The 11327-nt window shown below is 40.1% G+C and overlaps 1 protein-coding gene across 1 annotated transcript; it reads left to right on the top strand.

Moving 5' to 3' along the window:
• Nucleotides 1–1844: 1844 nt before the first annotated feature.
• LOC128621216 (E3 ubiquitin/ISG15 ligase TRIM25-like) lies at nt 1845–10942 on the top strand. The gene is made up of 6 exons (XM_053646819.1): nt 1845–2498; nt 3540–3635; nt 6167–6400; nt 6589–6748; nt 7131–7190; nt 7275–10942. The coding sequence occupies exons 1-6, from the start codon at nt 1899–1901 to the stop codon at nt 7799–7801; spliced, it is 1677 nt and encodes a 558-aa protein (XP_053502794.1). The 5' UTR covers nt 1845–1898; the 3' UTR covers nt 7802–10942.
• The last annotated feature ends 385 nt before the right edge of the window (nt 10943–11327 follow it).

Below are 11327 nucleotides of genomic sequence, written 5' to 3'. Positions count from 1 at the left end.
ATAAAATATCCAGGTTATGTCTGGTAGAAAAGTCATTTAAAATGAAAGTTTTGTTGCACACGGACCGAGCGTTAACCAGGGCCATCTTCATAGGAGACTGAGGTAGCGAGGTCCGATCCGGTGAAAGGAATTCCAGTTGTCGGAGATTTAAACAGTTCACTCTTCTCTGACGAATCCGTAATCGTGGAGGAGCAGAACAATTAGACGAGTGTAGGAAGTCCGGGAAAATAGGCAGATGAAAAACATATCTGTAATCCCATGACCGTCGTGTCAAGTGGAGCCCTTCCAAGCTTAAGGGAAACTCAATCGATTGTCTGGAGGAAGCGATTGTCCGTCTGATTCTCACCCGAACACCAGGACGATTCCCTCTCTTCCTGCGGCGCTTCCTAAGAGGAGGAAAGCAGCAAGGTAGCCGGCGAGCGCACTCCACCGCGGGTTGGCTGGACGAGGATTGAAAATGAGAATACAGAGTAGGACAACATCGCAGATGAGCTCCCATACAGCTTCTGATGTTAAGCAAAGCTTGACGATTGTAGGTCAATACTGAATCTACATGATACCAGTGTGACACGATACACAGTAAAAATAGCAGAGATGCCAGACGAACAGACAAAACAGATAGAACAAACTGTAATAGACGGGAAAGATAACAGAGACGGCATGCCGACAGGTACACTGGCGCCATCTTGGGAAAAAAAACGTTTTTTTAAGAAAAAAGTTAAGATAAAAGCAGTGAAACAAAAAATAAATTATATTAATGAACAGTTTAAATCTTCGTTTCTGGATTGTCTGCTTTAAATTTGTTGGCTTTGTACCTCAGTCTATCTATCTATCTATCTATCTATATATCTGGAATATTTGTAACTAAGCAGTGCTCATCACATGGCCAATTCCGTGTCTACTATGAAGCTTGGTGGTGATAGTATCCGTAATAAGATTAGAGATACAGGATGTGTGTGCTTAAATTTAGCATGCATTTTGTTTGAGTTAATCTAAAAATCATTGACTAAGTCCATGTGGGATGTGGAGTCACAACACAGGCAGGTAACATCAAACAAGGATAATCTACAGTATAATCTAGGAGAACAATGAAGAACACAAGACAGGGTGCAGAAAAGACATGACTCAAAATAAAATGCTCTGCTGGGATTCATGACAGGATCATGTTGTGGGGATGTTTTCCAGCAGCAGAGACTCTGAGACTTGTCAGGATTGAGGAAAAGATAAACAGGTCAAAGTTAAGAGATATGCTTGAGGAAAAATGCCCCAAAGCACCCAGGACCTCAGATTGGAGTGCATTTTTACCTTCCAACATGACAATGACCCAAAACACAACCAATACAATGTGCTGATATACAGTAGGTGTGTGAATGTTCTTGAGTGGCCTAGCCAGAGCCTGGATATGAATTCAAATGAACATCTCTGGTGAGACCTGAAAACAGCAGTACAGCGACACTCCCAAACCCACATGACAGATGTTGAAAGGCGCTGCAGACATCAAACAGAGAAGATCCTTTAATCCAGGTGTGCCAAGCTTGTAGCATCACACCTACAAAAACATAATGTACTGAGTAAAGGGTCTGAGTGCTGAAAATGTAATATTTCAGTGACTATATAAAACTACATTCAAATACACAACAAAATCAAATCAGATTTCAATGAATTGAAAGTTTAAATCAGAAAGAATCTCCGGCTATAAGGCTACACTTTTCCTTAAAAGCCTAAACTCTCTCTTTAAAGCCACGCCCACTCTGTCTGTCTGCCCATTCTCTCACGCCCACTCTGTCTGTCGCTCTATAACACACAGAACCAGGAAGTTCATTTCAGAGAAAACGAAACTCAGAGTCTCTCTCTCTCTCTCTCTCTCTCTCTCTCTCTCAGTGTGTGAGTGCAGGAAAATGGCAGAATCCAGTATTTCAGTAGCTCAGCTTTCAGTAGATCAGTTCAGCTGTCCAGTGTGTCTGGATCTCCTGAAGGATCCAGTGACTACTCCCTGTGGACACAGTTTCTGTAAGGTGTGTATTAATGGCTGCTGGGATCAGGAGGATGTGAAGGGCGTCTACAGCTGTCCCCAGTGTAGAGAGACTTTCACTCCAAGGCCTGTTCTACGCAGGAACAACATGCTGGCTGAAGTGGTGGAGAAACTGAAGAAGACTGAACTCCACGCTGCTTCTCCTGCTCACTGTTACGCTGGACCTGGAGATGTGGCGTGTGATTCCTGCACCGGGAGAAAATGCAAAGCTGTCAAGTCCTGTCTGGTGTGTCAGGCCTCCTTTTGTGAAGATCATCTTAAACCTCACTTTCAGTCTCCTGCCTTTAAGAAGCACAAGTTAGTGGAAGCCTGTGCAGAGCTCCAAGAGAAGATCTGCTCTCAGCACGACAAACTGATCGAGATCTTCTGTCGTACTGACCAAAGCTTCATCTGTTACTTGTGTTCGATGGATGAACATAAAGGTCATGATACGGTTTCAACTAAAGCAGAAAGAATGAAAAAACAGGTAAGACCTAGACATCATTATTCCCCAAACAACCTTCTCACAGCATTTTACAGCTAAAGTGCACACCTGAGTGTGTTAAAGCTCTGTAACTGGACATCATGGTGTTGAGGGTTACATTATTTACACTTTTCATTTGAGCAGAATTGTTTATTTTAGGTTTGTTAGTTACTGACCCATTTTAATTTAGACATGTTTATGTCTAGATTATATTTACACACACACACACACACACACACACTATATATATATATATATATATATATATATATATATATATACACATAGTGACTAAGGGATAAAGATAAACAGCTCTCATTTACAGAGGGTGCCAATATTAATGGAGGCCGCTGTACATTCATTCTAAACCTGGTGATAACTTGGGAGTCACCTTTCTTTCACATTGTATTTCTGTGCTAAAAATATGGATGGTTTAAAATGTTCTTGGTCCTAACAGTAATGAGACTGAAGTAATGCTCACTGGCCTCACCAGCTTCGTAAAACTGGCTCTTTAACCTGAACCTCGGATGGCTCCAGGACAAGTGGAGCACATACAAGGCTTTTAACCCATTACACCCCAAAACATGATCTCCGTTCCTCCAATTCCGGTCTCTTAACTGTCCCTCAGACTCGTTTACATACGATGGGAGATGAGGCATTTTCTTCTTATGCTCCAAAACTGTGGAACTCGCTCCCATCCGATCTTAGAGAAGTCCAGTCTTTTAGTCTATTTAAATCTTCTCTCCAAACTTATTTCTTTAGGATTGCTTTTACTTGATGACTTTGTTTTTTGTTATTAAACTATTAGTATTTCTGTTATTGTTAACAGTAAAGCGCCTTGAGAGGCCTTTTAAAGGCACTATATCAAATAAAGTTTATTATTATTATATTATTAGTGGTGAAAAAATGTGAACATAGAATTACTTTGCTTTGGGTCTCTTTATTTTAGTTAGTTCTAGAAGCACTATGTCTAGTTTTCATTTGAAATGTTTTTTATTTCCTTTTTTTGTAGATCATGATTAAATGTATTTTATTTGGTCTCAGAATGAGCTACAGGAGGAGCAGATGAAATCCGAGCAGAGGATCCAGGAGAAGCAGGAGAAGGTGCAGGAGCTGAAACAGACTGTGGACACTATTAAGGTGAAGAGTGAACACACACACACACATACACACATACACATACACACACACACACACACACACATACAGACACACATACAGACACACATACACACACACACACATACACACATACAGACACACATACAGACACACATACACACACACACACATACACACACATACACACATACATACACACACATACACACACATACACACACATACAGTGAGGGAAAAAAGTATTTGATCCCCTGCTGATTTTGTACGTTTGCCCACTGACAAAGAAATGATCAGTCTATAATTTTAATGGTAGTTGTATTTGAACAGTGAGAGACAGAATAACAACAAAAAAATCCAGAAAAACGCATGTCAAAAATTTTATAAATTAATTTGCATTTTAATGAGGGAAAAAAGTATTTGACCCCCTCTCAATCAGAAAGATTTCTGGCTCCCAGGTGTCTTTTATACAGGTAACGAGCTGAGATTAGGAGCACACTCTTAAAGGGAGTGCTCCTAATATCAGTTTGTTACCTGTATAAAAGACACCTGTCCACAGAAGCAATCAATCAGTCATATTCCAAACTCTCCACCATGGCCAAGACCAAAGAGCTCTCCAAGGATGTCAGGGACAAGACTGTAGACCTACACAAGTCTGGAATGGGCTACAAGACCATTGCAAAGCAGCTTGGTGAGAAGGGGACAACAGTTGGTGCGATTATTCGCAAATGGAAGAAGCACAAAAGAACTGTCAATCTCCCTCGGCCTGGGGTTCCATGCAAGATCTCACCTCGTGGAGTTGCATTGATCATGAGAACAGTGAGGAATCAGCCCAGAACTATACGGGACGATCTTGTCAATGATCTCAAGGCAGCTGGGACCATAGTCACCAAGAAAACAATTGGTAACACACTACGCCGTGAAGGACTGAAATCCTGCAGCGCGCGCAAGGTCCGCTGCTCAAGAAAACACATATACATGCCCGTCTGAGGTTTGCCAATGAACATCTGAATGATTCTGAGGACAACTGGGTGAAAGCGTTGAGGTCAGATGAGACCAAAATGGAGCTCTTTGGCATCAACTCAACTCGCCGTGTTTGGAGGAGGAGGAATGCTGCCTATGACCCCTGGAACACCATCCCCACCGTCAAACATGGAGGTGGAAACATTATGCTTTGGGGTTTTTTTTCTGCTAAGGGGACAGGACAACTTCACCGCATCAAAGGGACGATGGACGGGGCCATGTACCGTCAAATCTTGGGTGAAAACCTCCTTCCCTCAGACAGGGCATTGAAAATGGGTCGTGGATGGATATTCCAGCATGACAATGACCCAAAACACATGGCCAAGGCAACAAAGGAGTGGCTCAAGAAGAAGCACATTAAGGTCCTGGAGTGACCTAGCCAGTCTCCAGACCTTAATCCCATAGAAAATCTGTGGAGAGAGCTGAAGGTTCGAGTTGCCAAACGTCAGCCTCGAAACCTTAATGATTTGGAGAAGATCTGCAAAGAGGAGTGGGACAAAATCCCTCCTGAGATGTGTGCAAACCTGGTGGCCAACTACAAGAAACGTCTGACCTCTGTGATTGCCAACAAGGGTTTTTAAACCAAGTACTAAGTCATGTTTTGCAGAGGGGTCAAATACTTATTTCCCTCATTAAAATGCAAATCAATTTATAACATTTTTGATGTGCGTTTTTCTGGATTTTTTTGTTGTTATTCTGTCTCTCACTGTTCAAATAAATCTACCATTAAAGTTATAGACTGATCATTTCTTTGTCAGTGGGTAAACATACAAAATCAGCAGGGGATCAAATACTTTTTTCCCTCACTGTACACACACATACACACACATACACACACATACACACACATACACACACATACACACACACACACACACACACACACACATACACACACATACACACACACATACACACATACAGACACACCTACACACATACACACACACACACACACACACACATACAGACACACATACAGACACACATATACACACACATACACACACATACACACACATACACACACATACACACACACACACACATACACACACATACACACATACAGACACACACACACACACCTACACACATACACACATACACACATACACACATACACACATACACACATACACACACACATACACACACACACACATACACACACACACACACACACATACACACATACACACATACAGACACACACACACACACACACACACACACACACACACACATACACACACACACACACACACACACACACACACACATACACACACACACACACACACACACACACACACACACACACATACACACACACACACACACACACACATACATACACACACATACACACACATACACACACACATACACACACACATACACACACACACACACACACACACACACACACACTAAATGGATGTCTGCAGGGAGACTCGTTGTACTCTTTATTAAGGATAATTCAATCTCTGATTGTGTGTGTGTGTGTGTGTGTGTGTGTGTAACAGATGCGTTCACAGGCAGCAGTAGATGAGAGTGAGAGGATCTTTACTGAGATGATCAGCTCCATGGAGAAAAAGCGCTCGGAGGTGAAGGAGCTGATCAGAGCTCAGGAGAAAGCTGATCTGAGTCGAGCTGAACGACTCCTGAAGCAACTGGAGCAGGAGATTGCTGATCTTAAGAGGAGAGTCACTGAGCTGGAGCAGCTTTCACACACACACGATCACATCCACTTCCTCCAGGTAACACTCACTGTCTGATCTACAGAGGGCGCTGTTCCTCACAAAGTTTCCTCCTAAAAGCTCATTACTGCAACAATAAATGTTCCTGTCTGAGATCACAAGTGTGTGTTTGGTCTGATTCAGTCTGAGATTCATTCGTTCCTCTCCTTCACTTTTCTCCTTCTCTATTATGTGTTTCCTCTCTGTAGAGTTTCCCGTCTCTCTGTGTTTCTCCTGGATCTGAGGATTCACCCAGCTTCACTGTCCATCAACATCTCTCATTTGATGGAGTGAGGAAATCTCTCTCAGATCTGAAAAAACGAGTGGAGGAAATCTGTGAGGTGGAATTCAACAAAATCCGTCCACAAGGTAAACAAGCAAACATTTGTCATAACAAATATTATGAAGATTAGATAAGAACTGAGGCCTTAATTCCTACATAAAGTCCATGAGAAAATAAAACACACATATTGTCAGAGCTTCACCTGGGAAAAGTGTTTGCTTGTTCTCGTGGTTTAAGGTTTTGAGGTGTCGCTGATTCTTACATTCAAACGCTGCACAGTGTTGGGACATTTTTGACCAATAACTTGATGAAGCTCTAAATCCAGTAGAACTCCATGGAGACGTGTCTGACTAGGAGCAACGAAGTCTAATCTAATCTAATTTCAATTAAATCTCATTTTTCATTTTCATGCTTTAAACTGTTTCCACCTCATTTTCCCGTCTCCATTTTGTCTCTGTGTCTCCACAGCTGCAGCAGTTCAGATGATTTTACTCTCAGCACCAGAATACAGAGAAGATTTTCTGCAGTGTAGGTGTAACACACACACACACACACACACACATTATAAATCCTGTGATTAATATCTAACCTGTGGACATTTTATTGTTTTAGATTTCTGTTATCTGACTCTGGATCCCAACACAGTACATCATCACCTCATTCTGTCTGAGAAGAACAGAGTGGTGAAGCGCAGTGGGAGAAAACAGCGATACTCTGATCATCCAGAGAGATTTGACCCCTTGTATCAGGTGTTGTGTAAGGAGAGTGTGTGTGGACGCTGTTACTGGGAGGTGGAGTGGAGCCATGGTGTGTACATATCAGTCTCATATAAAGAGATCAGCAGGAAAGGACGGGGTGATGAGTGTGGGTTTGGACTCAACAGTCAGTCCTGGAGTCTGTGGTGTTCTTCTTCCTCTGTCTCTTTCTTCCACAACGACATTGAGACTGATCTCCGAGGTCCAGCGTCCTCCAGAATAGGAGTGTATGTGGATCACAGTGCAGGAACTCTGTCCTTCTACAGCGTCTCTGACACGATGAAGCTCCTCCACAGAGTCCACACCACATTCACTCAGCCTCTATACACTGGGTTTGGTATGTGGAGTTCTGACTCGACTGTGAGGTTCTGTGATCTGAAATGAAATGTTGGTAAAAGTTTTTAGCAAAATTATAACTGAGGTGATAGATTTATTTTCTCCCCGAGTTAGAATGGCACTTTTGTGTGCAGAAACTGTAACAGTGCTACATTATTATTATTATTATTATTATTATTATTATTATATTATTAAAATGTTTTGGATAAATAATTAATACATTATGACGGCGGTAAATCTATCTATCTCTATATCTAAAAGTATTGGAAAACTCTAAATCTCTAAAGCTATAAATTCATGCTAGCAACATACAAAATCATGCTAGCAACATGCTATTTCATGTGAGCAATATGCTAATTCATGCTAGCAACGTGCTAGCTACATGCTAAATCATGCTAGCAACATGCTAACATGTTAGCAACATGCTAATTCATGCTAGCAACATGCTAAATCATGTTAGCAACATGCTACTTCATGGTAGCGACATGCTAAATCATGCTAGCAACATGCTAGCAACATGCTAAATCATGTTAGCAACATGCAAATTCTTGCTAGCAAGAGGCTAATTGATGCTAGCAATGTACTAAACCACCCAGAACACCCTAGCAACTGCTTTGCAACACCCTAGTAACCAGCCAAAACACCCTAGCAACCACCTATAACACTCTAGCAACCACCAATCTGTCTGTCTATCTATATAATCAACTCTATAATGATGGTCACTCTGTCTATATTTCAGTCTCTCTTTCTCAAGCCAACATCAAAGTTTGTCGTGATGAACTTCACCTATCTAGTTTTATTTTATATCTTTAACCATTTTCTAGTCAGGAGTCAGGAAACACACAGTGCACTCAGAGCATAAACAACAATTTCGGAAGTTTTAAAAAATATATTAATAAGTAACTACTATATCTCATTGACACACAAGAATTCAGAGCCTTTACTGAGACACTTGAAACTGAGCTCAGGTGCATCCTGTGATCATCTTAGAGATGTTTCTACAACTTGATTAAAGTTCTCCTGTGGTAAATTCAGTTGACTGGTGTAGGGGAAATGGGTCTGTTTATACAGGAAGCACTAGAAATGTGGGGTACAGTCAGGTCCGTAAATATTTGGACATTGACAAAGTTATTGTTAATTTTAGCTGTCTACTACAGTGTATTGGAGATGAAATTAAAGAATGAATGTGAGCTCAAAGTGCAGACTTTCATCTTTAATTTGAGGATATTTACATCCAAATCAGGTGTAGGAATTACAGCACTTTTTATTATTCCCTCATTATTCCCTCATTCTTTCACTTACAAGTAAGCAGATAAAAGTGTAGAGTTGATTTCAGGTGTGGCGTTTGCATTTGGAATCTGTTCTTGTTAACTCTCAATATGAAGTCCAAAGAGCTGTCACTGCCAGTGAAGCGAGCCATCATTAGGCTGAAAAATCGAAACAAACCCAAAAACATTAGGTGTGGCCAAATCAACTATTCAGTACGTTCTTACAAAAAGAAAGAATGTATGTTTTGCATGTACAGAGGTCACATTTTCTCCAGGAATCTGTTCATCAGTGGCTCAAACCCCTCCTGCACTCTTAAAAAAAGTGCCACAAAGAACCAAACAGGGTGTTTCATAGCGAGGCCATAGAAGAACCTTTTTCGGTTCCACAAAGAACCTTTTAGTGGATGGTTCATTTAAGAACCATTTTTCCTTAATGCCACAAAAAATCTTTTCAGGTTCTACAAAGAACCAGTCAAAAAAAAAAAATGTTCTTTATGGCACCAATAGATCCAAAACTGCTTAAAATTAACTAGGATTTTTTCTGCAATGAAACAAATTTTCTCATATACATTGTTTAAAAAGAACTAGAGTAACAAGATTTGAAAAGATGATTATTTATTGAATTACAAGTCGATCTGTGTGTGTGTGTGTGAGAGAGAGAGAGAGAGAGAGAGAGAGAGAGAGAGAGAGAGAGTGTGAGTGAGTGAGTGAGTGTATATTAATACATAACATTTGTCTCAATTGTGACAATTTTAAGAACAATTTTAAATAATGCAGCAGATCTTTTTCTTGGCATCACATACTTATGTCAACCTTGAAATGCATTTCATTCTTTACAAATCAAGCCTAGTGGCCCTGTATTAAAAGAAACTGCTGAAATGTGACTACAACTTATTACCAGTCTGAAATGTTATTACAAGTTATCTTTCTTTCAGATTCTATTTATTATGGAACCATTACAGAAACTCTTAAAATTCTGTTTTTGTGATGAAGAGGTTTAAAATTAAATTACAAAGCTGACATAAACAGCAGCAACAAAGGACAAGATCAATAGTTTTAAGCAACTACAGAGAATTAAAAACCCTTTGTACAGGGACAGGTCCACTCCTTTTAAAGACTAAGGCCTGTTAATGTGAACACTGGAAAACACCTTCCATCCCATATTACTGAGCAATACATGCCTGTTTTGCGTGTCCCAGTGACACTTCATCAAGCCACTGGCAAACTTCTGCGACTGTCCAGTGCTCAGTCATGCCTGTAAAGCAGAACAAAGACATTCATGTTATAAAATGCACAATGTTAGTAAGTTGGATCTGCAATTTTACAACTGCACTTTAAAATTTGACACAGCTAGCTTGGCATGAATATTAACAATATTTTTTACTTTATATTAATTCAACAAACATCAAATTTAACTTAAAATAATATCCACACTGCAGTAAATTAATTTAAGATCATTTGAAAGTAATTCCATATGGTTTAGGATCTTCTCTGTTCTCATGATTCATTCCCCATTCAATTGTGTCTTCTGGTCCTACAAGTGGTCTCTCAGAGAGAGATTGGTTCATTTTTGTGACCACACAAACACATCATCCTTTCGGTCATGAAGGAAATGACTTGGGAGATGAACTAATCAATTCTGTTTCCTGTTCGTACAAGAGTCAGAATTGATTAGTGAATCTCCCGAGTCAGAACGAATCACTCTCGGTCTGTGTCCGAAATGGCGGACTACCCTACTACACAGTAGTACTTTGGTTTCATTAATTTATATGTTTAATTATTTATGAATTGATAATATTTGTGAAGTTCATTTTTTTGTTTCGCATTTATTTTTTATTTCATTTATTTATTTAGCTTAATGGTATTATCTTAGTATGGTTAGAAAAAATGACAATGCTGATGAATAAATGCTATAAATGTGTTGCTGATTGTTGCTTGATGTTACCTGAGGCACAGGTGTGTCTTATGAGAACGTTTTTGAGATGATGGGTCGAATAGAAATTCCACAACAAACACCATTATAATTGCATTGTTTTAATTGCTTCCATCAAAACTAATACATTTCCCATTACAAACATTACAATTTGAAGGCAGGGAATGAAAGTCAGTCCTATATGGGTTTCAAAGTAAACAAATTCACTTGCTGTCCATAAAGGAATGGCTCAAGAATCGCATATCCACCCCTGACCAAATGAGTGAGAGATGTTAGAAATAAAGGTGGAGTTGAGGTGAAGAATTGTCACGGGAGACAGGTAAGCAGCTGCTCATATATTCTTCAATTGTGATTGAAAGGATTAAATGATCAG

Source organism: Ictalurus furcatus, chromosome 17, assembly GCF_023375685.1.
Source record: "Ictalurus furcatus strain D&B chromosome 17, Billie_1.0, whole genome shotgun sequence".
Taxonomy (NCBI): Eukaryota; Metazoa; Chordata; class Actinopteri; order Siluriformes; family Ictaluridae; genus Ictalurus; species Ictalurus furcatus.
This window is presented reverse-complemented; position numbering and strand designations above follow the sequence as displayed.

Bases quoted from the DNA above. Each gene is read 5' to 3' on its own strand.
- LOC128621216 (XM_053646819.1), top strand. From the start codon at position 1,899: ATGGCAGAATCCAGTATTTCAGTAGCTCAGCTTTCAGTAGATCAGTTC. The intron at 2,499-3,539 runs GTAAGACCTAGA...ATTTGGTCTCAG, and splicing joins CAGAAAGAATGAAAAAACAG to AATGAGCTACAGGAGGAGCA. The intron at 6,749-7,130 runs GTAAACAAGCAA...GTGTCTCCACAG, and splicing joins CAACAAAATCCGTCCACAAG to CTGCAGCAGTTCAGATGATT.